Source organism: Ananas comosus, linkage group 17 (genome assembly GCF_001540865.1).
Source record: "Ananas comosus cultivar F153 linkage group 17, ASM154086v1, whole genome shotgun sequence".
In the NCBI taxonomy this organism is placed as follows: Eukaryota; Viridiplantae; Streptophyta; class Magnoliopsida; order Poales; family Bromeliaceae; genus Ananas; species Ananas comosus.
Genome location: NC_033637.1, coordinates 606,585 through 634,475, shown reverse-complemented (window position 1 = coordinate 634,475; position 27,891 = coordinate 606,585). Strand labels below are relative to the sequence as shown.

Here is a 27,891-nt window from a genome sequence, read left to right as displayed (position 1 = left end):
GGGTATCCATGGATTTTTGTTTTTTTCTTTTTACCACATAATTTCGAGGAAAGAGGATCTAAAAGCTCACATGGCCAACTATATGAATCCCCCAACTAAACTGATCACAGTCTAAAAAAAAAAAAAAAGAGATCACATTCCACCGCTTCTTCCTCCTCACGCAATAGCAAGAAACCAAAAAAAAAAAAACAAAACAAAAAACAAAAACAAAGAAAAAGTCGATCGCCCATGACTTGTACGTCTCTGTTTCTTAAATCTCCTTCCCCTTAACTCCCCCTCGTTTGCCTCCTCCTAAAGCAACCCCATTTCCCTTTCTCTATTGTCCCCACTCAATTCCGTCTATTACGTATCCACCTTTCTCTCCCTACACATTCCCTGTTTTGCACCCGCAAACTCTGCTTAGTCTGCTCCTCCTACATATTGAAAACAGAGGAAGTAGAGTTTTCACGCGCAAAGCTTCGACCTTTACAGAGCCGTATTTCCCTGTCCCATCCAAGACCCACTTCGTAGTATACCCTATACACCCTCCGTTTCCTTTACTCTGCTTCGTTTTCATGCGCTCTGCTTTTTATCCTATATATTAAAAACAGAGAAAGTAAACTTTACGCGCAAAGCTTCGACCTTTATAGCCTAAAAGGGCCATATTTCGCTGTCCCAAGGGAAACCCACTTATCACAACACATCTAACAATGTCCTCTTCAGGGCGGAGGAGGTTCGTCGTGCGACGCCACCCGGTGGTGGTGGCGGACGTGGGCTGCGGCTGCCGCCGCCCAAAGCTCCCATCTTTTCTCACCTCCCTGCCCATTAAAACCCGTCCCCAAAACCCCAAGCCCCTCTTTCGCCCCTTCTCCCCCTCCACCACCACCACCACCTCCACCACCTCCACCATGAACACCACCACCACCACCACCACCACCACAACCTCCTCTTCGTCCCCTTCCGTGGCGGCGTTCGAGAGCCCGAAGAAGGGGGCGAAGAAGAAGAAGAAGAAGAAGAAGAAGAAGGTGGAGGAAGGGGTGGCGGTGGTGAAGGAGTCGTCGGACCCCTACATCGATTTCAGGGACTCGATGATGCAGATGATCGTGGAGATGGAGATGTACTCGTGGGAGGATCTACGCGACCTCCTCCACCGCTTCCTCGCGCTCAACTCCCCCTACCACCACCACCTCATCCTCCGCGCCTTCGCCGAGATTTGGGCCGCGGGGGCGCTCTCCCCCCCCTCCTCCGCCGCCGCGCGCCGGTGAGCGCACGTGCGCGGGCACGTGATTGGGAGGCGGACGAGGAAAGCGCGGCGGGAGACGAGGACAAAGAGTTGAGATCCTGGTACCACCCCGTGCCACGTGGACGAGTCGTTGGGAGCCTCGGCGTTCGTCCGCGGTAATCTCACCGGGTGGTGTTAGGATCTCAAGTCGCAACAAACAACGAATGCAAAATGATAATTAATATTAATACTAATAATAATAATTAACATACGCTAGCCTTTTCTTTTTTTTCTTTTTTTTTTTGTAACTAAGGTGTTTAATTAATGACATTTCTCTGAAAGTAGGATGCTGGCGCGTTCGTAAGAACTAAGAAGCGGTGTGAGAGGCGCCCCAGTTGGATTTTACTGCTGTTTTTTCTTCTTTTTTTTTTTTCCCCCTTTTTTGGGTGGGATCTTGGCCTTTAATTAATTAATTAAGAAGAGATGTGGGGTACGTTGGGGTGTTGATCATGAGTTTCTCATTTGTACAACTAATCACTACCTTAATTATTCATTCGCCTCTCCCTGTGAAAATCCATTATTATGTTTTTGGTCTCAGGCTCTAGTGAGCAGTGTTGATCCATCAACATCTTCCTAGGCATCCAAATTAACTTCTTTCTCGCCCGCGCACACGCATGCACTCATAAATAAATTGCGAGATTTATTAGAGAAGGACACCATTGCCCTTCATTGCTTATGATCTTTTACTTTGCGTGCACTCCTTCACGTCAATTCAGCATTGGATATTAACATATTACACTTACTTTGCTTATGATCTTTTACTTTGCGTGCACTCTTTCGCGTCAATTCAGCATTGGACGTTGACATATTACACTTCGATCATGCAATCGTGTGAAGGAGGTTGACAGACTAAGTAATCTTTTTAAAATCATGTAGTGTGGATAATGCTATTAAATAAAACTCATTTTAATATTAACAAATAAATTATTAACTTCAACTGGTACTTGTTAATTAAATTTGATTACGTTTAATGCGACTTCAATTTGTTTCTCATATACAGAGTCTGCTCTTCTAGCACATTCCAAACTTAACCTTGGCTAAAATGTGCAGCCCAACTCTCCCCTCCTCCAATTAGTTCATAATTTGGTATTGGATTTTTGTTTTAACAAAAAAAAAAAAAAAAAAAAAAAAAAAAAAAAAAAAAAAAACAAAGCCCCTGACTATACTACCGCTATATTGATGTTTGTTTTTTAATTTGAGAAGAAGTAGAGAAAAAAGAGAAACTTTATAGATGATAGCCGGTCTTTGTAGAACTTAACTGCATCTATACTGCAGTCAAGTTCTACATAATATTTTGCAATATAAAGAATACTTTGTTATTTGATGAAATAATTTGCAACTTTATTGCCCAAAACTTTTTTTTTTTTTTTTGAGAGAAAGATAACATGCTACCTGCTTCATTCATATAGAAAATAAATTTAGCTACAAAATATGCATGATTTATGACTATTAATAAATCCGTTTTCGTCACCAACTTTTTTTTTTTTTTTTTAAAAAAAAAAAAAAAAAAACAAAAAAAAACAAAGCCCCTGACTATACTACCGCTATATTGATGTTTGTTTTTTAATTTGAGAAGTAGAGAAAAAAGAGACACTTTATAGATGATAGCCGGTCTTTGTAGAACTTAACTGCATCTGTACCGCATTCAAGTTCAACATAATATTTTGCAATATAAAGAATACTTTGTTATTTGATGAAATAATTTGCAACTTTATTGCCCAAAACTTTTTTTTTTTTTTTTGAGAGAAAGATAACATGCTAACTGCTTCATTCATATAGAAAATAAATTTAGCTACAAAAGTTGAAGCAAATCGGACTCGAATAAGATACAGGTCACCATACCAAAAAATAAAATAAAAATAAATGATAAAAAAAGAAAACTTAGAAAAATAAAATAAAATAAAGTAAGTAAATAAAATTTAAAAGTAAAACTAAAAAAAAATTCACTTAGAGCTGCAAAACTCAGTCCACTCCCTTTCCAAGTCTTGAGCTCGTCTAATCATGATTAGGGGTTCAGAAGATTGGTTTTTAAAAATTATGTTATTTCTTTCCTGCCAGATTATCCACCAACATATTGCAACATTGGTCAAATTTTTCGTTGATGCCCTTCGTGCGCGATTCTTAGTTAGAAATTTTCAGACATCCCTGATCTTTACCATAAACCTCGGGATATGTTTACCGTTAAGTAAGCTGAACATCAGAAATTTATTGAATGTGCATCGTACAAATAAATGATCCACAGTCTCATCTTCACTGCCACATAAATCTAACAAAATGAATCAACTTAAAAAGTTTCACAACCTAGTTTGATCGTCCCCTTATATATCAATACTTTGATTAACGAACTAAGAGTGACACATCATATCATATTTGCAACATTTTTAGCGACCGGAGTGATCGTGTGCGCAAAAGTAATTGATAGTTAATATCCTGGCCAATATTGTTAAACTATCAAATTTCTTATCATTTAATTTGAGGTTTTGAATATCAATCGATCATCAAATTTTTTGTCACATGCAACAGGGACGGTCGGCCTAAAGTAACTTACAGTTGGACTGCTTTTCATAACATTCATACGAGAAAGAGATGACTATCTGAATTTTTCCGGTAATTAGTTCTACAATACACCATAACAGCTGTCACAATTAATTTGAATCAAGCCAAGCAATCTTTTGTGATAGGGAAACTTCACTAGCTTCAAAATATGGACAAGAAAAAATAATTAATCAAACGGAAACGTTAGTTCACCTACTTGTGAGGACTATATACAATGTCAATTAATAGTACTCCAACAGATTGATTAAAAGTGTACTAGTTGGAGAACACGACTTAATTCCAGCTCCACAGTAATTGTAGCATGATTTGTTAAGAGAAAGCTTAATTTAAGAAGATTCACACATTATTTATATTTTGATCAATGGATCTCACTTGTTTTGTTTGTTTTTGTGTGTGTGTGTGTGTGTGTGTTTTTCTTGTTTTGATTTTATCTCAATTTTCCTTACGAAACTTTTTTTTTTGAGAGATAGATAACACGCTACCCGCTTCGTTTATTTCATTTAAAAATAAACTTAGCTAGAAATGTGAATCAACTAGGATTCGAACTTGGATCTCGGATACCAACCATCAAGTCCTTAACTACTTGCTCTAGGGACGGTCGGTTCCTTACGAAACTTGTTGGTGTCCATTATTCAATAGAGCAATTAGTGAGGCACACAAGAAGAGTAAAGATGTGCAGAGAAAGCCTATCTCATTCTCAGGTGTAGAAATTTAGAATGCAAGTTGGGCACTTTTATTGAGAGTAGTCATATCATCGCCCTGATTTTTAGTACCCAAATATGACCTCTGTATTAATGGTACACTGTAACATTAATATGGTGATTTATTGGCCTGAGCCAAAAGGTGGTCCTTTATTAGCGGCATAGCATCTAAGTCTTAGCTTGTTCATTTAGTTCCATCATAAATGAAACGTTGATAATGTCTTGCAACTTGTCCTTTTAGTTAGAGCTAAGACGAATAATAAGTTGTGTAATGNTTGACTTGGAGATTAAGAGGTAAAATCCCACCCATTTGTGGGTGATGGGCTCATTATTGTGGGCTGAAGCAGTTCATCTCAATTCACACTAGATTAAGACCCTTTAGTTTCAGGCAATATTTAATTAGGGTCATTGCCCCCACCACTTTTATAAAAAAATTAGATAACCATGTCCCTCAAAAAAAGGAGAAATTATTGTTGAATATAAAAATTATTATACTATATTTTAGTAAAAGTTTTTGAAAAAAGAAACCGATGTTTCACATATTTTAATAGGGTATCATAAGTATATATCTTAGCTTAGGGGGAGTTTGCGCGTAAAATAAACCGAAAAATTATTGTCGGTATGAAAAATATTTTTTCGCTTGTTTGGTTTGACGTGAAAGTATTTTTTCGTAAACATATTTTTATAAATTTATGAAAAATTGAAATTTTCGTTTTTCGCTGTTTCAACGGATAACGAAAACTTAAGCTATATAAAACTCATTTCATTCATTTTTTTTTTCGCGAACTAAACAAATATTAATGAAAATTATTTTTTTCTACGAACACAAACACCACAAAACATAAAATTTTCTTTCCACTGATTTTTTTTTCTTTACAAAAAATTATTTTTTATGGTTTTACAGTGAACCAACCGGACCCTTAAGCTTTCAAAAAAAAAAAAAAGATCACATTATTTAAACAATTATTAGGTGCTCTTTGAATGCCACGTCCTTGTTCTTCCAAGCCAAGTAGGCACGGAACAATGAAGGCAAAAAAAAAAAAAAAAAAAATGGAAAAAAGGAAAGAAAATTAGCAAACAAATATAAATGCACAGGTTGGCCCAGCTAATAAATTGCAACTTTTGCCGAGTCAGCCGAATTTACAAAAGTTTTCATGCACTGGATTAACTGCGAGCTTAGCACAATCTCCTCATAAATATACTTTCTAAGATTTTAACACAGTCAAATTCGCACTACCGAGCAAACCGCGAAATTGACACTTCACCACCGGAAAAGCAACTTCCCGTGGAATCTCTATTCGCGCGGCGGAGTGATGCATCCCGCAGCAGAACCAAATATACCATAACATGATGACAACGAAATCGCGAGCATGGGTTTAGTTGATGAANGTATTCTAAAATTAAGTTTGACTTGGAGATTAAGAGGTAAAATCCCACCCATTTGTGGGTGATGGGCTCATTATTGTGGGCTGAAGCAGTTCATCTCAATTCACACTAGATTAAGACCCTTTAGTTTCAGGCAATATTTAATTAGGGTCATTGCCCCCACCACTTTTATAAAAAATTTAGATAACCATGTCCCTCAAAAAATGGAGAAATTATTGTCGAATATAAAAATTATTATACTATATTTTAGTAAAAGTTTTTGGAAAAAGAAACCGATGTTTCACATATTTTAATAGGGTATCATAAGTATTTTAGCTTAGGGGGAGTTTGCGCGTAAAATAAGCCGAAAAATTATTGTCGGTATGAAAAATATTTTTTTGCTTGTATGGTTCGACGTGAAAGTATTTTTCCGTAAACGTATTTTTATATATTTATGAAAAATTGAAATTTTCGTTTTTCGCTGTTTCGACGGATAACGAAAACTTAAGCTACATAAAACTCATTTCATTCATTTTTTTTCGCGAACTAAACAAATATTAATGAAAATTACTTTTTTCTACGAACACAAATACTACAAAACGTAAAATTTTCTTCCCACTGATTTTTTTTTTCTTTACAAAAAATTATTTTTTATGGTTTTACGTTGAACCAACCGGACCCTTAAGCTTTCCAAAAAAAAAAAAAGGGATCACATTATTTAAACAATTATTAGGTGCTCTTTGAATGCCACGTCCTTGTTCTTCCAAGCCAAGTAGGCACGGAACAATGAAGGCAAAAAAAAAAAAAAAACGTATAAAGGAAAGAAAATTAGCAAACAAATATAAATGCACAGGTTGGCCCAGCTAATAAATTGCAACTTTTGCCGAGTCTAATAAGAGTATGTTTGGACCTACTTCTTCAGCCGAATTTACAAAAGTAATCATGCACTGGATTAATTGCGAGCGCAGCACAATCTCCTCATCAATATAATTTCTAAGATTTTAACACGTCAAATTCGCACTACCGAGCAAACTGCGAAATTGACACTTCACCACCGAAAAAGCAACTTCCCGTGGAATCTCTATTCGCGCGGCGGAGTGATGCATCCCGCAGCAGAACCAAATATACCATAACATGATGACAACGAAATCGCGAGCATGGGTTTAGTTGATGAAGTTAGATGCGAAAAGTAATATAGCAACATTTGATGCGAACAGGGTGGTGAAATAATTAGCAACACCTTAAAAGGATGTAGTACAAATGCACGGGGCGTAATCGCTATTCTTACGAGAGACGAGAACCTGAAACCCGTGTTGAAGTAGAGTCAGTAATAACAAAACAATCCGAGCTCAACCGAGAACCCCGTGAGCTCAATTTATTGGTGTCGGTCCCCGCATTGCAAGTGTCGTGTAAACAGTTTCACCTCCAAATCAAGTACCTGTACGTCGTTTCCTCCGCATTTTCCCTCGCCTTGACAAATGAAGAGCCTTGTTACAATATATACTTAAACATTATGTATTCTGTTTCTGGTTTTGAGATGCTAATATATTAAGTATAGCGCTTAGAACAAGCGTTATGTTAATAGGCATTAAAAGCTTCTTAGGTCTCACCACTATTTTCGTTTAGGAAAAAAAAGGAATAAATTAAAGTTAAAATGTACGTACGAAAAGACCTTATGTGCTATTATCAGGTAGAAATATTAACCGACGACCGTATTATATAAGAAATCGATTTAGTAGAAAGTGAGCTGAGCTTAGCCGTAGAGTAATAAATAAGATAATTGAGCTTTCTTTCTATCTGTTTTCCATGGTTGCTGAAAGGATTAGACCTATCTTTTCTTCTTTTTTCTTTTTCTTTTTTTTTTTCCTTTTTTCATCTTTAAATTGCGAATTTTTTTTATTATGTATCTATTTCAGCATTAAATTGTACAGTGGAAACTGTCATTATGATGAGCAACAATCACTTGTCCTATGATTCAGAAGTGTAGATACTTTGGAATAACTCTTTGAATTGTAGTGCTTTAAACAAAATCAAAAGAATAATTAATCACATGGGTATTTTTAAGTTTCGCAAACAATTCAGATCCACACAGTGGAACACATCCAAATCAGTGGGTGGTGGTTGCAAACCATTGGGAAGTGGGTTTCTCCATTTGACTAAAAAAGAAGTAAGGTGTGATCCTCAATTTATTTTTTTAATAATAGCCTCAGAAAAAAAAAAAAAAATTGAAAGATAAAAGAGTGGCGCAATAGAGTGTCACGTTCTTAAATGCTCCCTCAAAACCAATGCACGTAATTTAACTGTGGACCCATTAGAATACCGAAAATGTCAGAGCTTGTTAATCCCAGTTTATCAAATTCGATGCGGCTCTCAATAACACAATTCCAATTTCACAAAAAATAAAAGAAAATTACAAGAAGTGTTGGGTCTCGGAACAACGCAATTATTATTGTCGTCTTTAGAAAGAAGCAATTTGAATTCTACTTTGGTTGTCGCACTGAAATTGGAATATAATTATGTGTGAAGATACATAAATTATTATACCCACAATTTGGAGTGTTAGGTGCTTTAAATTTTTTTTTAGATTTATTGAGGATCGAAATTTCCAAATTGTCCGTTCCTCAACTATTAGTTATGTTGTATATTCCTCTTCAAGTTTTTGAGTAAATTTTTGAACATATTCCAAATTTAGCCATTTATTGTAGATAAAACTACTATCTATACCTGCATTCGCAGATTTACTCTACCTTTCGTATTGCTAAGCTAATATTCTAATTTCAATACAGATAAATACTGTAATCATAATATGAGGCGGAGGCAAGACCATCAAAATTATGATACAAAAATGTACAAATGCCTGAAGCGTAGGTAACATTTTATTTCAAATTGTTTATGAGAATAAGGATCAAAATAAAATGCTTTTAAAAACTCGGGGCATTGAATGTTCGACATAAAAGTTCAAGAACCATGCATAGTGAATCTCCCTAGCTATCAATTCTTTCTATGCAGAAACTTCTCATTATATAAAATGTCAGTTATTTTTAAAAAAAAAAATTTGCAAAGCCTTTAGTATGTGAAAATAAAGAAATTATTCGGTAAGCGAGATTTGAACAACCACCAGAAATTCTCGTTTGAATGATTCATAATCAATTATTAGATGGCAACACCTGGCATCTTAGATAACACATTTCATAAATCAATTATTAAAAATTTGTCGAATACAATTATATACCAAAATGATTTTAAGAGTTATGCTGAGGAGTACGAACTAGGATAGAAAACCAATGTGCCCTTAATTATATTATTAGAATTTAAGTGGTGTCACTTAAGTGGTTTGGAAGCTTCGCATCAGACCCGCACGCAAACGAGGGATCTCCGCACGCATAACGGGAGAGTTTGGGTTTGACCCACTCTCCCTTGTTTAATTAACACATTTAAAAAATCATTCAGAAACCCCTATATGAGTGCAGAGAGAATATTTCCACGTGCAAAGCTTTGTAAAGCTTCTAATAATTAATAAGGTTAATTAAGCTTCCAAATTAAACAAGAGATTATTATAACATGGAGGATATATAAATGAGCCTATGCGCCGTCTCTTAAAAAAGAACAAAAACCAAAAAAGGAAAATATTATTCAAGTTACTTTGCACTGTAAACGCCGATTTTTTATCCACTTAGGCTTTCATAGTATGGTATTATAGCTGGAGTTGGGAAGAAAAGTACAAACATGTTATATAACTCTCTTTTTAGGATTTATTAATATAGAGATTTGATGCTAACGGATCAAATAGAGCCAAACGTGGTACCCTCGATAATATAATTAGATCGTCTTTTTTGAGATTAGGATGGTCTGAAAATTCTTTTTAATTTGTAGCTTCATCGCAATGAGAAGATGCAATAGATGTTGTGGAAAATTCTAGCCCCAGCTGGGGTGCCAGCTACATAAAGAATTTCAAACATCTTTTTATTTTATATTAACTTTTGATCACTACAATAAAAACGGTTTATAGCGACACTTTTGAATATAGGTACATGTCAAAAAAGTACTGCTAGCTAAAATTACCGACACTTTTAAAAAGTGTTGCTATATGTGCGGTCGCTAGGTATATAGTGACAGTTAAAGAGTGTCGCTATAATTTAAAAGAGTGCTGCTAATTTGCCAACACATATTTAAGCATTTAGCAACCGCCGAAACTCTATCTCGTTGGCTGCGGTGGCGTAGGAGGGCGACAGTAAAGGCTCTTCGTCTAGAATTTCAGTGGATTGAGTGAAGAGAGAAGAAAAGATGGTAATTGATTTTTCTTTTTTTTTCTTTTCTGTTTGTAATCGGGCCAAATGGACTAGGTGTGATGGGTTGAGTAGAGTAATCTTTTATTTTTGGTTGGATTGGGCTTTATATTTAGGCATTAGTAGATGTGTTTTTAAGTTTTAGCATAAATGAAACACTTATTTAAAAATGTCACAAACATGTGTCCCTATAACCTAATTCTGTTGTAGTGGATGCAGCAAGCATATATTCAAACCAAACTTCTGTGACCCTTCAAGGTTATTTTTATTACTTATGTACCATTATTTATATTGTACTATAGATAGAGTGACAAGTTTAGATCAATATAGTGCTTTGTAATTCTTCGTACTTTTGGAATCTTATTAAGTTAGACAATCGGTGCAATATGTAGTACAGTTCGTGTTCAGCGAAATTAATTACTGCCTATTTGAAGGATGCGATTAATTCTATGCAAATCCATCCGCAAAAAGTTATTGTGCACGAATCAACCCCACCACTAATATCCTGCGCATGAGGGTGAACAAAATGTGCGCCGTCCCTATCCAGAACACATGCTATTCTCATGTTACTGAGAAGAGACTCGTCTTGGATTATTTAAAACTTGTACCTAACTAGTCATACAAAACTGGACAAGAAGCTAATGATTTATATAGTACTCCACAGATAATCCATAGATTGGACACTATAAATGTACTGATGATGACCGTAACGATCAAGCTACTCCCCTATGTTCTATTGCTTAAAGTTATTTCTTCGAGTGAAATACATTGGGGTCATGACTCTCATGCAAAATGTAGAAGAAAACTAGCTAGAAAACTTTACTCTTTAGATTACAGAAGCTTGTTTCATTTTCCTACCACCTTATAAATTAGAATTTAGTTGTTGATTATTTTTGACAAGAAAAAAGCTATTCCAATTCCAAGAGGTAAGCGACGTATGATAGTGTGCCCAATCTATTTATCAACCACACTGGGATCACAATTATTTCTTCGATTGGACCACTCTCATTTACACCCAATAAAGAAACCCGGGCCCTTGCACCCAAAGTCACATTAATCGCACCCCTGTATGTATAATTTGATCGATATATGCAATCAGAATCGTAAAATCGGGCTCGACCCAGTGTAAACTGATCCATGATCATAATTAATCGGGTCCGATCGATCACAAGTCACAATTGGCCTCTATTGCAATGAGCTGTGGCTTGATGTGATACATCAGCCGTGGTGTCTACGTCTTGCACCAAAGTATCGTGCCCGGTTGGCCGTGCTACATTGTTGTCACTACCTCCCAAGGGTGCACTAGCACTATCTATAAAGAAAGAGAACTTTGTTTTATTTTAGAAATGAACTGTTGGCCTAAAATTGTGTGATGGATGGAAAGCCCCATGGATTTGATCATGCAAAGACACCCGATGTAGCATCAGTAACTTTCTCGTGACAAGGGCTAGAGAGGGGTAATTTCAAAATTCGGGTTCGCGCAAGTGTTAATCGAATGTGAAAACTGAAAGACCCGGATGAAAAATGGCTAAAAATTCTGAGATTTACACTGCAATTTAGCCTTTGACAATTTTACACATGTTTGAGTGGCATGCATTCAGCATTGGTTTACTGTAATAAGATAAGATAAAATTGCGATGTAAATAGAGAGGGTCGACACTGTTACCTTATAATTAATATTGCCAAAACTGTTGAACACAGTAAGTTAAATTGGCAGTATCTCTCTCTAGATATATTTAATTAAAACTCTGCAGGAAGAACGTTTCTTCCGTGAAATATATATCTAAGCGTTACCAAAATTATTGCACTCTGTACCATGTACATACGAGCAAATAAGCGATATATTAATATTCATAGGACATAGTTTAGCGCGCCGAAGACAATTTAGTGATGAGTAATTCAATTGGTCCCTCAGAATTAATTGAGTAACGAATAATATAATTATTGATACCTGAAATTCAAGATATATATATATATATATATATATATAGGCTGGGGCTATTATACTTATATGAGTATAGAGACCTTTGTACTCATAACTTTTCGACCGTTCGGATGAAAAAATATACGGTTAGGATGAGAGTGTTACGACTAAATTGATAGTGAGCCCCCTAGGGTTGCATGGGTGGTTGGTTGAATAGTATAATTTAACGGATGAAAATGATTAAAGGGTAGATTAAACGGTAAAAAACTTATGAGTACAAGAGGCTTATAGTAGCCGGACACTATATATATATATAGAGTGAGGCTACTATGCTATGGGAAGCACGGAGCCTTCCGTGCTTTCAGTTCGTTTTCGATGTTGCGACTTTCGAATCGTCGANGAAAATATTTATAATATCCTACAGTATTCTTTTTTTTATATACATCGAACATTTTTATATACTTTTGATTTTTGATGAATCAAATTTAAATATGTATTTTAAATTAAAAGCATCAAAATTTAATTCACATTTACTTTAAAATTTAAAATTTAATTTTCATCTACTGTAATAAAAAAATTAATTGTTAATTCAAATTTGATATCAAAATTTAAATTTAATTCATAATTTAAAATCAAAATTTAATTTTAATGTAAAATAGATGAATAAGAATGGTATTCTTAACAAATTGATCATAACCATTTGTAGAGAATAGATTTTTATATAGTAGAGATTTAATAGATTGATCATAACTGTTCGTTTTTATTTGAGATATTTTCAACAAATTAATCATAACCATTCATAGAAAATATTATTTTATTTTTTTTGGATATATAAAGATTTAATAGATTAATCATAACCGTTCACTTTTATTTGAGATATTTTTAACAAATTAATCATAACCATTCATAGAAAATATTATTTTATTTTTTTTGGATATAGTAGAGATTTAATAGATTGATCATAACCGTTCGCTTTTATTTGAGATATTTTTAAAAAATTAATTACAATCATTCACAGGGAATATTATTTTATTCTTTTTTGGATTCCGTCTGTCATTGTCGGAATTTCTATACGCTTTTATATATAGTATAGATATAGATATAGATATATATAGGCTGGAGCTATCATACTTATATAAGTATAGAGACCTTTGTACTCATAACTTTTCGGCCGTTCGGATGAAAAAGTATGCGGTTAGGATGAGAGTGTTACGACTAGATTGATAGTGAGCCCCCTAGAGTTGCATAGATGGTTGGTTGACTAGTATAATCTAACGAATGAAAATGATTAAAGGGTAGATCAAACGGTAAAAAATTTTTATGAGTACAAGTGCGTGACAGTGTATTATTAGTTAAACAAATTAGTTTGCTAGACTTCATATGAACTTCGGATTCTTTATTTAAAAATTTGATTTATTAATTGCACAATGCGATGGTACCAATTAAAGCATTATAATATACACGCAACCAATTACGGAAAGTATGATCCCCTGTTAAGTTTTCAATTATATAATATCTTATATAGACCTACATATATATATTCGTATTTATGATACATTGAGATTTAAACCACTCCCTCCCCACCCAAAAAGGTTGTAAGTAACATGATGAAGTGGTGATGCTTTTGTGCTACCAAAAATAGAGAACATTAAAAAAAAAAAAAGAAAAAAAAAAGAAAAAAAAAAGAAAGAAAATTCTTTGGACCCGAGGATTGAGCATAACTAATTAGCAAGACTCACTTCGTTCAAGAAAAGTCGACGCCAATGACGGTTGACGGTGGACGAAGAGTTTCGACGAAGTGGTGCGGGCAGTATGAGCTATTGTTGCTTGGTGGGGGGAAAAAAAAGCGCAGAAAATGAAAGCCTTTGAGTCCTTGTGTTGCCGTGGGCTGTCATGATCTATTCCATGGACCTGGTCCCCGTCCGAGTTTGTGGGTCCATCACCATCTCGGTCTCATTGATCCGAGCCTGCCTCCGCCATGCTCGCATCGCCTCGCCATTGCTTTCGTTGTGGCAGTCGCTCTCCTTGCCATTTTCGTCGCCGTTTCCCCGCGTTGTAGTGCGGCGCCGGTGTCTCGAAGAAGAGGCCGGTGACTTCCGATTCTTTAGCTGCGTATCACGCTATATGAAGACTGTCGGTGCTCGTGGGGATCGACAAGCGGAGTTCCGTCCTGCCCCCGACGATTGGGCGACCCGAATCGGGCCTACGACGATTTGGCGGTCTTAGATGTAGTCGCATGGTGCCGTAACAGTTGGTTAGGTTTGGATACGGCCTTGTATTTGAAGACTTTTGATTCATCGATTTTACGACTCTGTGATTAAAATGAGTTTTGCTGATTTTGATAATTATCATGTATTGTATAAGAATTGGTCTTCTGTTTCTCGTTTTATTCTGGCCATTGCCAAGTAGATTCATTCTATTTATAGCCGAATTTGACTTGCTGAAAGATGGCCTTACTGACGCTGGCGCTCCCGGCTCTGACCCCAGGAGAGCTGTGACGGTGTTCTTGCTCCTTGCGGAGAACCTACCAGCTTTCCTTTTGAGCTATAGAGAGAGGTAGAGATATGGTGGGGTTTGTTGAGTGCTTGATGATTTTTGCGAGAAGGAGGGACTGTATAATTTGTGTTGGTGGTTTTTTGACAACTCGAACATGAAAATTGCGGGCAAAAAGCTCGGCAGGAATACTGAGAACTAGTAACGAGGAAGTATACAGAAGATTGATATGTGAAAATTAGGTTTAAGGAAAAAAAAAAAAAATCTTTTGTTGCATCACAAGCCAACATCCACAGCATGCAAATTAAGAACTATGTTTGCCATAGAACCAGATCCTCGTATAATACTTAACGGAGGTAGCTAAAGAACATAATAGCAACACATAATACAATGAAAAAAGAAACAGATAAATCCGCGTATAAAAAATATCCACCATTCCAAAAGAATATATAATACCGCTGTTGGTATCTCTGTTATGTCTCTACAATCTCCATCCAAGAATTGGGAACTATTTTCTGCAGAATTAAACAGCTCACCGTCGGCGGGCTCTTCTTCAACATTAATAATTCACAAGCACAAAAAGGTCCCTGTGGCTGCATAATAGAAGCCAGTGTCCAACTCAACACCCCACTAGTTCAAGCAAGAGTGCAATCTGGTAAAATCTGTGTTTAATATAAGATGATCAAAAGGGAAAAGGCAAAGAGCAAACGGCATCAGTAAAATTGTGGACAAACTAAGCCAACATTCCTGTTACAAATTGCTCTGCTTAGAGAATAGCTACCTTTAAAGCAGCTTCAGTCACTGGAACTTGCAAGGCCAACCAGCTTCAGCATGTTGCGGTCCTCCTTAAACCTCTCGAGGACTGTCCCCTTAACAGCATCCAGCTTTTCGCTCTGTGGGCCCCTTGTCTGAACACCCCAACATTCAATTACTTCTGGTCTTATGTTGCTTGTCTTGGAGAGGCACGGACTGTTGAATGTAGTGCATGAAAAGGTGTGGCCCTGGTCAAAATTCCCGGAGATGAAGAGACCAAAATGATTTGGCTGCCCTCCAAAGCCGATTCCATTGGGAATGCTATCTGAGCTAAAATTTACAGCACACTGAGATTACGAGCAATCAGTAAGAACATGATTTATATTCAGTTTTGGAGGATCGCTAAACTTGAGGTAAAGAAGTAAAGGATTGCTAAACTTGAAGTAAATACTCTTCAAAAAATGAAAATACAACAGCAATTTGTTACTTGTGATTTATCAACCTAAATATAGCAAGAGATTAGTACACTGATAACAATCGACTAAAAAGCATAACAATAAGAATTATATTAGCAAGTACAGAAATATTATGCATCTGATTTCTTTTGTACAATGAACACCTGTACAAGTAAACTAGGAACAAGTGAATTAACAGAGGGTATATCACTAAATTAAATTACTTATTCATTAATAAATTTCCCCTTCTATAGACAATTGATTGAAAGGAGATGGTATGAGACAATCAATGAAATTTCGGTAATCAACAATCATATTCTGCTATTAAGAACTGCTGGCACCAAACTTATCAATTTTTTATCCAAGAGAAAATAATATCACATAACAAGATGCAAGTAACAATGGACCTGGGAAATATAATAATTTCTTCCATAACTAACATATATCGGAAAATAGTCAAGTAAATGTTATTCTCAAAAGCAAAACCAGATCAAATGTGATAGAAAAATGCTGTTCAATACAAGCATACCCATTGTAAGTTATTGTTTGCTCCTGTAGGACGAAAGATGGATGCTTGAGGATATAGCTGGAAGAGAAAAGACTTCATATCACCATAAAAATCGCTGTGTCTTTCCCACTGCTGAGATGCATACCCTCCGTATATGAAACCTTCTGTATCTTTGATAATCAACACAGTTGGTCCATCTCCTCTCCTGTAGATATAAACAAAGGCCGACCCAGTGCTAAATCAATGGTGCATATGAGTTCTACATGCAGAAGAGATTGCCTCATAATAAGGGCTAAAACTTCGTGGCAAAGTTTGAAACAAATAAGTTCATGTAAGGCTATTAAATTTGTGCAACAGTTTGTGATGGTGTTGTGTATTACAGAAGGCGATTCAGAACCAATATCATATATTTAACCGAGCCAAATAAATATGCTTGAACTACTAAATGTAGAGAATATTGCAGAAAACTAAAGATAAGTTATACAGAGGATTCAGACAGTTAAATGAGGATTTGTAGCAACATTAACCTATTATTCTGTTCTTTTTGATAATTTCTGGAGAAGATAGATGAACCTATACCTGGATAATTACTACAATCCAAATCTAGCCTCATTGTAAGATTGTATAACAGAGAATCAATATCCGTTTTGTGAAAATCAAATGACATGGAGAAACAGACAATATCTAATGTGTTTTGACTTGGGTTAAAGGCTTTTCAGATAACAAATCATGTATCTAAATACGACGGGACCATACAGACGGCAAAATGAAATGGCTTACAACTATGGCGCCATCAACTTAGACATTGATAATTGAATATGACAAGACTACTTATATTAGGTGAGTTTTGAATTCCTCGTCGTAAGTGAAAGTAACAGTTTCATATATCAGTATCCAAGAAACACCACACCCCCTAATAGGGCCCGCCTCTAGCGTTCAAAATCAAACAGATCAAAAAGCGAAAAGGTAACTTTAGGTGCTCACGCTATGTTGCCCAAGAAGGTGTTGAAACTTAAGCCATTAAGTGCACTATGGTACAAAAGCTTCCACTCTTCAGCTTCATTCTGAGAAAGAGCTCCCCCAATATGCCAAGCATATTCTTTTCTCAAAATTAGCTGCTCCGAAGAGAAATTCTCAGGATGCTCAAGCTGTGGAACTTGAAAGCTTGGCCTGCCTACAAAACAACGTAAATCAATATTGCAAGGCCACTATTATGCACCTTTGCAATTGAATAAATGGAAATAAGACCTGAATCAGGCGGCATCAGCAAACTTCCTAGGAACTTCCTCACAGATGGCACAAGATTGCACCAATTTCTAAAATCGGCTAGAGACATAAACTTTTCAGTTCTTCCTTCAATTTGCTTTGAAAATGTTGCCGCATTGAGAAATACTTCCAAAGTTTCCTGTTGAGAGTGTGCGCCAGTTTCATCATTTTCGGGAGAAAATATTGTTTCATAGATGGATTTTAGAACAGCCTCTAGATCGGACCTGAAAATTGTTAGTGCTAAATGAGGATTGTATATGCAGAAGAAGAAGAAACAGCCCATCAACAAGTTGCTTTTTCGAGAGTATTTACACTACAAAACACAAATTACACGTTCAAATGCAAGGAACTCAGATGTCAATTCCTTTCAAGAGGTAGTAACACAGTGCAGCCATACCTTCCAACATCGCCATCCCCTCCCACATCACACAACTGGTAGATAAACTCCTCAATATCATTTCGCGACCCCTTCTCATATGTACCCTAACATAACAGGTGAACACAAGAAGTGACTAAGAATACGCATTTGCTGGAACTAAGTAGCAGAAGGCAGAAGCTGCGTAATACAATGAAACATATTCGGCGAAGCCAATTATGCTTTTGATTTTGATTCAACGAGACAATTTCCGGCTAAAAATGCTAAGAATGATAGTGACAATCATTCCTGACAAAATGGACAAAAAAGAAAATCAAACAAATAATCAAAATATTTATTGTTCTGCTAAAGGACAACAGAACCGAGGCATAAAATTGAGCTCTTTTCGAAAATTTACGAATAAAAAAAAGTGAACTCAAGCTACAATTGATTAAAACTCGAGTAAATCTACATAATTCTTCCGCACCCCCTTGTCGACTCAAAGAAAAAATAAATTATGCAGGTGAACATCAGCAGAGATCGAAAGAAAGGGGAAAGGAGCACAAACTTTGGAGATGATGAGATCCTCGTACGTGAGCTTCTCATCGTTCCGCTTCTGCGCGACCAATTGAAACAACCTCTCGCCCAGCGCTCCGCGAACCCCGAAATACGCCTATCAACACCATCAAATCCACCATTAACGCAAATAAGCATTTGACCATTCGATCGAATTGGAGCGAAAACCCCAAGTAGTTCGGTCTAGTACCTGAAACACGGATTGGGAGACGAACTTGCCGTTGCTCTGCGACTGCGCCGCGAGGGAGACGAAGAGCGATCTCAGATCCTCGAGCTCTTGTTGCGAGAAAGCCCTTTCCATGGATGATTCGCGGGAGATCTAGGGTTAGCAGATGAAGAGAGAGAGAGAGAGAGAGAGAGAGAGAGAGAGAGAGAGAGAGAGAGAGTACTTGGTGGCGGTGAGGAAACGCGGGTCGGTAGAAGGCGACTGAGCGTTGCCCATTGCCACCCCAATCACCTCGACGAGCACTCCCGCGTCTCCGGCGCGGTTGTGCAGTTACGTACAACTGTATAATAACTTAGACCCCTTCAACTATAGACAATTTGGCCAAAGTCCCTCAATTATACTTAAAAGAATGCGTTGAGGGGGCACCTTCACAATATACTATAGTTGGGAGGTTCTCATGCAATTATTTCATTTTCCTTTTATTATTTTATTAATTTCCGGCGCTTCGAGTGTCGAAGGGCCAGTAACGTTCTCCACGACACGTGGCAACTTATGGCCCATAACGATCACACGTAATTCGGGCTGAGCCCATACAGAGCTCGAAACCGCGTACAATAAACCAAACCCAACTCATAAGTCATAACCAGACCCTAGCGAGAAATTCCCGGTCGGCCAACCAGGTCCGTACGGCCCATTTCTTTACGGTCGGGCTCGGCTAGTGGGCCTTTCCTTTTTTTTGCACACGTTGAATCGGTGTGCAAACAAATTCGAATTTCATTTTTTTACAAGATATATATACATAAATGGCCCTTGTTAAAAAATTTGTCAATCTCCAAGAGGTAGGCATCATTCACAAGATGGGGAAATAAATCAAACTATCAAATTGCGTTGTTGTTCGTAAAATGATATAGAATTTGTCCGCGCGCATAACACAATTTGGCTATTTAATGTGGAGACCCTTTTATTAAGGTCTGTACGAGTATAAATTCCTGCAGAGCATCTCAATTGATTTCCTTGTACTTGTTGCTTTGAACTATCAATGAGATGCGTATGACGGATTAGGTGGCAGGAGCAGTTAGCTCGTAGATGATCTTATTCAAAGTTTTTGCAGTCAAAACAGTTTCGAAATTATTTGAATCACGAGGTAAATATTTCTAATCTGAGAAGTAATAACAATTTCTTTTTCTCGGACAAAATCCACTACAAGTCAATTTGTAGTGGAGAGCGAGATCAACTTTTCTTCGCCTTTTTCTTTATCAGCTAATGTTATCCTCAGGGTATGTTTTACGTGCAAGCCATCACGGGATCAGCGAAATCAAAAGCCTGAATATTTGACACTGAATCAAATTTTACTTGGATTATTATTATTTTTTTTTTCTTTCTTTCTTTTATACATGCAGTCATTGCTAGTTAAAGATGTGAGCTGGGTGAGAAGCCATTTCCACACGGCAACAACTGGAGAGAATTATTACATGAATAATTGCATATGCTTTTTCTCTGTACTTGGAAAATTGATTCAATGTGCATTCAAGGGGCTCATAGGAAATTGTGGTGAGATTTATAGATGGGAGAAGGGAAACAATAAAGCCTTTTTGCTTGAAAGTGGCAAACAACCTCCTCAGCCATAAAGATTGCAAAGAAAGAAGGCTTTGAACGTTTTTCGATGGCTTTTGCTCACTTCTCTTGATGTATATTCTTCTTTCTTTTCTTTTTTTGAAAAAAAAAGATAGCGTATTATCCGTTTCATTTTTTTTTTAAAACATAAGCTTAGCTTCAAAATATAAAATAATTAGCTTCAAACTTGGAATCTCATGTACCAACCACGAAGCTCTTTGTCTCTTCCGTTAAGGACCGGTCGGTTTCTCATGATGTATGTCCACATCAACTAAGGTGTAGTTTGTTTCGCATTGTCAAATAGAAATCAGAAACGAGTCCATTAGTTTGCTTGGTTCGCATCTAAAGGGAATGGGTGATTAGCATTTCCCTCTGGAATAATACTCAACTTTGAATTTTGAGAGACCCATTAGGAGGGTTTAACACGCAGGGCAAGCTATGCTCTGTTAACCAAGTTGTGTGTTCTATATGGATTATTGGGTTGTTTCCTATTCGATGTTTACCTTCATTTGAATCATTTATAAGATAGCTATTTGATTTGATATAATGAACACATGCATATGTGACTAATATGATTTTCAACATAGGAATATAACTAGTGATTCCAGCACGATTGTTCGCGTCATAAAATACTGACATATTTTCAAATCATATCTATAGAGTTACATCGACCGTTCCTACCGCAAGTGGCAAAGAGTTTGATGGTTGGTATCCGAGGCCCCAAGTTCGAATCCTAGTTGATTCATATTTCTAACTAAGTTTAAACAACCTATTTTGCCATCTATTACATGTACTGTTTAAATCTTTCTTCTTTTTTTAGGAGAGAAAGATAGCAATTTATCTGTTTTATTTATTAAGAAAAATAAACTAAACTCTATACAACAAACAATTAGAGGAGAAACAAAAATGAAGAAAAAGGAGAAGAGCAAAAGGGGTGGAGGTTTCAACAAAAAAAAAAAAAAAAAGAAAGGAGAAAGAAAGGGGAAAGAAAAGAACTAACTAGAAGATTTTATTTTATTTTATTTTATTTTATTTATTTTTTTTAGCGGCAATGCTTATACCAAAGCCCAAGAGCGCTTTGTACACCCCGGAAGATCTGGGGCAGATTCACACTTCTGTATGTGAATATGATATTGTTCCTCTCTAGTAGCCGCGTTGCCAAATATAGACAGTGAATTAGGTTGTCTAACAATAAAAATGGTACTATCCACCGTCCCTAGAGCAAGTGCTAAAAGGCTTGGTAGTTAGTATCTGAGATCAAGTTCGAATCCTAGTTGATTCACATTTTCAGCTAAGTTTATTTCTAAATAAAATAAACGAAACGGGTAGCGTGCTATCTATCTCTCAAAAAAAATAAAATAATAATAATAATGGTACTGCTTCTATATAATATTTTACCGGATCATTCAAATCAAGTCCCACATCATTAGTTAGTCCAGAAGACATAGACCTGCATATCCTCCCTTTAGGCCATGAAAATTACTCACCCTACCAAATTTGAAAACTTTCAATTGATTTCCCATATAAATTAAATCAAACATATCTATTCAAAGCTCGTGAGAAATGAGGCGTACTCGGTCTTCTACAATCAATGACTTGCACATTTTGTATTCCCTTCCCTAGTCCATACATTTTCCCACCTTTAATTAATCTCCCTACTTAGATCTCCCAAGAACAAGCAAGGACATAAAAATGGGCACATGCACTTCACCCAACCAAGCGATAAAACTAATCAACAAATATTAAGCCATGCATATCCCACATTAATTTACCTAGTGCTAGAATTATGAGCTTGACCGAGGATTTAGTACTAGTTGTATACGTGGTTCCAAATTCGGCATTGATTTCTACTTATTGACTCTCTTTTGTTATATTATTATATTATAAAATCGTGGGGGGTGGTGGGAAAAATTTAAAAGTGAGTAATCCATCCGAAGTCTCGAGCACAATAACTTTTGACTGTAGATTCGAAAACCCCCGTTAATTGCTCCTGTTTAGACTTAAAGTGAGCATTAATGCTCCACTTCATGGTAATTAAACAGGGGCTCTTAATTAACTTGACTTTGTTCCTGATCATAATTTTTTTTCTTTTTAGCGATCTAGGTGCTTTGTCCATTATACATAAACAAATATATCTACCAATGTACATACACGATACAAAATGTGTGGAGATGCGTGTGTGCGTGCGCGCACGTGTGCATAATTTTTTGAAAAAACCCACCTTTGTTTGTGGTTAAGCTTTCTATTATCAGAAGATTAAGTAAATCGATCGTTCTTTGAATTGAATGGAAAGCAATGACGAATTTTAGAGTTGAAAATCCCAGACTCTCCCGAACTTTTTGGCCACATTGTAAATTGCAAGTGAAATTGAAGTTTATATATCCCTATCTCATTAGGTCCAAAAGGTAAACTCAGGGTAGTTTTCTCATTTATATGATAATCATATGCTAAAGATAGTAAGAAAACTAAGACGGTTGATTAATAGAAATTAGTAATTCAATTTTTTTTAAAAAAACTTTGGATGGTACAATCAATTGAGCCAAAATTCGGGACCAGGTATGCAACCTCTTTCCAACCGTTTAATGATTCTCTTTTGATCCAATTAATACGAGATATAGATTAATCGAAGCAATCTTCATGAAGATATATTTGTTAACCACCGATTGTACCTAGTATAGTTGGCCAAAAACTTGATGATTGTTATTCGAGATTCTAAGTTTCAAGTCAGATAGTTGAGTTTAGTTTTTTTTAAAAAAAATGAACGAAAAAAATAATACAGCTTGGATCACTGGGTCTATACTTTTACCTTGATGCGCGCATGCTTTGAAAGGTCCTCATCATCATTTTCCTCCTTCCTTCTCGAATATTAAGTTGTCTGATTAGTGGAAAAATCAAAAGTATGGGGGCATTTTGTAAGAATACAGAAAAAAAAAAAAAGAGAGAGAAAAAAGGAAAAGGGAGAAATGTAATTTGACCAAACTGCTCTATGTACAACAAACAAGAGACATTAATGTGTACTTATCTATTCTTCCTAAGTTGAAGGCATTCATGAGCTACACCGTCTTGTATCATATCTCATTGAAGACCCATTTGCTTAAAATAGTGTATGTATTTAAGATCCATTATTAAGATATAAGCAGACCCACATTCAATTCTATTTACTCTGTTAGTTAAGATGCCTTACAGCTACCGTGACAATAAATTCCATTTAAGAACATTTACGTGATATTATTGTCGAACAAGATAATAATTATAGATGACATGATAGAAGGGGAAATCATTGATTAAAAAGCTGGCAATTATTCACAGATGCATAAAAGTTGGTTTTATTAAAACCTTTATGCTACTGAATAAAATCTTTTACTAAAGTTTCTCTGTAAACTAATTCAAAAAGTTTACAAGAATAAGTAAATAGCATTTCAACCGGTTGAAGGCCTGATACCGCTGCATATGTAGTTAACAAAAATGGTTAATCTGTTTTGGATTCTTGTTAATATTTTCATTTCTACAGAACTGACAAAACTGAAGATGACCGTGTAGTTTTATAATTATGTGAAGGGGACTAATTTTTCTTTTCTCATGGTAAGGAAAAAGAAGTAAAAAGCAAAATAAAAATGTAGAGTTGAGAGGCAATCGCGATTAGTTCACGCAGATTATGTTACAATATGTGATTAGTTCATGCGGATTGTTTGGTAGGGTTGTGAGAGGCAATCGCGATTTGAGTAGAGTTTCCGCCCTAACTAACGCGCGTAGGACCGGACCGCACCGCTGGGCTAAATAGACACGTAAATTTATTATTGGATTTTTCACCTACTACAATGATAATGAACGGATGGAGCTTAAACTTTGTTGTCCTATAATTGTCCAAATGTTATATTTCGACGCTCCTTTCTATGCAGAGTCCACTTGTTTAATTTTGCAACCCAAATTTTGTTCATTTCAAGGCCTCAATTTGCAGTCCCCTCCGCTCCATTCCTTGAATTCCATTAACTCCCCCACCAAGGTACTTGTCACTTCATTTCATCTCGAAGGAGACACAAATAGGAAAATAGGAGAGAGAAAGATATTTAAATAACTTGTTTATGTTGTATTAAGAGAAAACCATTGACCTCTCTCCTCTAAATTGTCCTATATAATGGCCTGGGAGGCTCCCCAATACTTCCCCCACATCCAAAAGCCATACTCCTTTGCCGTTGTAGCTTCATCTCCACAACCCCTCTCAGTATTCTAAAGCTCTTCTTTCCTGCTCTAGGTATGCGCAAGCACTTCTTGATCATGTGTGTTCTCTAAAAGCACTTCCTTTCAAATAAGAAGAAGAAAAAAAAAAGAAAAGAAAGAAGAAGAGTTCCATGCGACCCATTTGATCAATTTTTATCGCCTTTTACGTGAAACAGATAAAACAGGATGAGCCAGCAGAACGGCGCAAGGGGCTCCAAGGTGGACCTCCGGCTGAACGTGTCGCCGCCAACGAGGGGGGAGGCTTCTAGAAGGATGGCGGTCGACAGCGATTCTTCCTCGAACTCTTCCCCGAGCTCGTGCTTGTCCTCGGAGAACGAGCAGGGGCTGAGGTGCTCCGGTAGCCCGGAGGCGACGTCGATGGTGCTTGCGGGGTGCCCGCGGTGCCTCATGTACGTCATGCTATCCGAGGAGGACCCCAAGTGCCCCAAGTGCAAGAGCCCCGTCCTCCTCGACTTCCTCGCCAAGAAGAACGGGAAGAGCTGAATATTTACTTCGTAACTTTTATCATTGGCAGAGCAGATGTATTGAACTTGGTCGCCGTTCAGCTAGCAAATTTGATCAAGCTCAATGCATCTGGTCTGTTAATTAAGGAAACATCCTCTGCTAGTATCACTTCCTAAGTGGCTACTTGCCATTGAGGGTAGATCTTCTAAATCCTACTCCTAATACTTAAATTTCCAGGAATCTCCTCTTTGCTTCTCCTTTTTCCCTATGGCTTCATATATAGGTTGTAAGATCATGTTTCCTGAGCTTTTGAAGACTATGTAAGAGGGCCATGCCATTTCCTCTGTTCTATAGAATTCTTCTTCTTCTTCTTCTTCTTCGTAGCAGAGCTTAATTATTTTCATTAGTGAAAAATAATTAAGCCTCATTAGTTAAGTATAAAGTAACCTCATACATTAATTACGAAATAATAATACTATGTTGGTTCGGGGAGTCATAGTTTTTTGATGAATGCAAGAGGCCAAGTATTGAAGTAACCATAAAAGATCAATTGAATGCAAGAGTAATTGAGACAGTTGGGAACAATTAAGGGATTACGTCACATGATAAATACCAATTTATTTTCCACCACCATCCTCTCCCTCCCATTACTTCCCTTTCGAATACATACAATGAAACTTAATGGCGCCACTTAATGCAATGCACGTCACTATTGNTTATTTTCCACCACCATCCTCTCCCTCCCATTACTTCCCTTTCGAATACATACAATGAAACTTAATGGCGCCACTTAATGCAATGCACGTCACTATTGCCACACTACTTTTATGCCTCACCTCATCCCTCCCCGACCTTAGGTCTATTATTGACCGAGTCCTAAGTGCTTCTTCATGCTTTGATTAAGGAGAGCCATGTGGGGCTCAAATTGCGTAATGTTATATGCCTACAGACGATTCTATATACTTCCGCAAACTTACTTACGTATGTGGCTGTATTTTATTAGCGGTACGGATATTCACGAATTACAAAGCGAAAGAATAAATCGTAATCGGAGATGTTAGAGGTCCTTAATGTGCAAATAACACCAACAAAAACGACTGGGATAAGAAAAGAGTAGCTCAAAGAGAAATACTCTACCTTCGAATTTGAATTTTACTTCATACAACCTTGCGAACAACTCCAATCTTGGTAATCCTTCCCCGTGTTATTCGTATTCGATCATGATAATAAAAATCTGCCACCGGAGAATTTGAAAGCAGTACCATCCGTTCAGCATTTTTCACGCTCTCGCAGCTACTCCGAAGACTCGCTGAGATTGCACTACAGCACTGAACATTTATAATTAGCTTTTTAAATAACATAAATGAGGAGAATAGATGAGATTAGTGAGCTATTTCAAATGCAAATTTGTATGGAAATATAGAACGCAAATGTACAGGAGATGTATAACATAACCACTACTACATGCATATGGCAGGTGGTCAAGCAAGATCAGGGACAAACTAAGCGCGGCCCACTTTATTTAAAGTCCTGTTCCAAAGCAGGTTAGGACCAGATCAGTGTCGCAAAGAATACGAAAAAAAAGAATATATATATATATATATATATATATATATATATATATATATATATATATGTATGTATATGTATATGTATAAAATTGAATAAGTAAAATGAGCTAGAAATCTGCAGGAGATTGCTGCCCAATTGATCAGCAGACCACGGGGGACAAGATTGTATGGCTGGGCATGTAACTTTTGCAAATGGGCACCGTTTAAAATCGAAGAAAAATATGAGAGTGAACAAATGTGTGGAATTTTAAGGGCTCTGTTATGCGTCGAACAACATCGTGAGCGCCAAAAGAAATGCTTCGTGCAATCGCACTTGTGCATCTAAATTGTTTTCACTGCAGAGCTTTCCTAGGCTACTGATGCAATAAGCCTACTTTGTGTCAGAATATCTTTCATACAAACAACAATTAAATCTATCCAACAATGCCACAAGTACTTTAACACACCGTAATTGACTAACCGGTAAACAAGTGAGATGAAGCTCATAAAAGAAAGATGAGACATAACAACAAAAGATGGTGTCAATGTTTCAACAATCCTGATCAATGCCTTAATACACATTAAATAAACAGCAATGATCAAATGACTGCATTAGGAAGCCACGAAACTTCAGGGTAAATACTAAATACTTGAGTCTCAGAAAATTCACAAAGATGGAATAATTGTGAAGATATATGGTATGTAATAACTAGCTTTGTATCGATTGCTATAAATCAAGTACTCAGTCTGGTACCAATTATTAGCATTCCGCAATACAAATGTTTAACCAGATTTTTTTTTTTCTTTTTGCTATTAGTCTATCGCCTTAGGCCCTGTTTGGTTGGGGAACAAGGGAAGGGATAAGAGGTTATCCCCTCCTTGTTCCCCAAACACTATATCTGAGGGTGGGAACAAGCTATTCCCACCCTTAACGGGTTATCTTGGTCCCAGGATAACCCGTTAAGGGTGGGAATAGCTTGTTCCCACCCTTAAGTGGAATAGGGGTGGGAACAAGTTGTTCCCACCCCTATTTTTTTTAAGGGGAACAAATTTTAATTTTAATTTTAGTTTTAAAAATTTATAATTGGTAATTTCAAAATTCAAGTTTATAGTTTTAAATTTNGTTCAATCACAAAATGGCAACAATTGGTGCATGCCTAATGGGTTAGAAGCGAAAGTACTATCACAAAATGCCAACAACTGAAACTAGCTAGCTTGTTGGCTACGAAGATATAAATTGGTTATGCTCTTTGGACACATGAAGATTTTTCTAAAATTGTCTGTAGAACAGCGCCAACCCGAAATCGATCGTAGCCTTGTTGTATGCTTCCAAAACTATCTTGTCAATCATTGTCTCTGGATTTTTTTATCATTTTGAT

General features: G+C 36.6%; 3 protein-coding genes across 7 annotated transcripts; 2 read left to right on the top strand and 1 right to left on the bottom strand.

Moving 5' to 3' along the window:
- LOC109722862 (transcription repressor OFP6-like) lies at positions 125-1,795 on the top strand. Its single transcript, XM_020251031.1, has one exon. It carries the CDS (start codon positions 690-692, stop codon positions 1,242-1,244), a length of 555 nt encoding a protein of 184 aa, XP_020106620.1. The 5' UTR covers positions 125-689; the 3' UTR covers positions 1,245-1,795.
- On the bottom strand, positions 14,885-19,043 carry LOC109723541 (TLD domain-containing protein 1). 3 transcript variants are annotated; one of them, XM_020251957.1, is made up of 9 exons: positions 18,889-19,043; positions 18,690-18,792; positions 18,492-18,596; positions 17,966-18,051; positions 17,551-17,792; positions 17,287-17,476; positions 16,324-16,507; positions 15,368-15,686; positions 14,885-15,248 (listed from the first exon to the last, which is right to left on the bottom strand). In XM_020251957.1, exons 1-8 carry the CDS (start codon positions 18,939-18,941, stop codon positions 15,381-15,383), a joined length of 1,269 nt encoding a protein of 422 aa, XP_020107546.1. In that variant the 5' UTR covers positions 18,942-19,043; the 3' UTR covers positions 14,885-15,248; positions 15,368-15,380. The 3 variants fall into 3 exon arrangements, with proteins under 3 accessions (XP_020107546.1, XP_020107547.1, XP_020107548.1); XM_020251958.1 differs by having other exon boundaries at positions 14,885-15,238; XM_020251959.1 differs by lacking the exon at positions 14,885-15,248 and having other exon boundaries at positions 15,592-15,669.
- Positions 24,159-25,338, top strand: LOC109722857. Of its 3 annotated transcripts, none has more exons than XM_020251026.1 (2): positions 24,159-24,282; positions 24,674-25,338. In XM_020251026.1, the coding sequence occupies exon 2, from the start codon at positions 24,684-24,686 to the stop codon at positions 24,999-25,001; it is 318 nt and encodes a 105-aa protein (XP_020106615.1). In that variant the 5' UTR covers positions 24,159-24,282; positions 24,674-24,683; the 3' UTR covers positions 25,002-25,338. The 3 variants fall into 3 exon arrangements, with proteins under 3 accessions (XP_020106615.1, XP_020106613.1, XP_020106614.1); XM_020251024.1 differs by lacking the exon at positions 24,159-24,282 and adding an exon at positions 24,289-24,531; XM_020251025.1 differs by lacking the exon at positions 24,159-24,282 and adding an exon at positions 24,289-24,556.

Bases quoted from the DNA above. Each gene is read 5' to 3' on its own strand.
- LOC109722862 (XM_020251031.1), top strand. From the start codon at position 690: ATGTCCTCTTCAGGGCGGAGGAGGTTCGTCGTGCGACGCCACCCGGTG.
- LOC109723541 (XM_020251957.1), bottom strand. From the start codon at position 18,941: ATGGGCAACGCTCAGTCGCCTTCTACCGACCCGCGTTTCCTCACCGCC. The intron at 18,597-18,689 runs GTACTAGACCGA...TGGTGTTGATAG, and splicing joins TCTCCCAATCCGTGTTTCAG to GCGTATTTCGGGGTTCGCGG. The intron at 16,508-17,286 runs GTGAGCACCTAA...TTATATCTACAG, and splicing joins ACCTTCTTGGGCAACATAGC to GAGAGGAGATGGACCAACTG.
- LOC109722857 (XM_020251026.1), top strand. From the start codon at position 24,684: ATGAGCCAGCAGAACGGCGCAAGGGGCTCCAAGGTGGACCTCCGGCTG.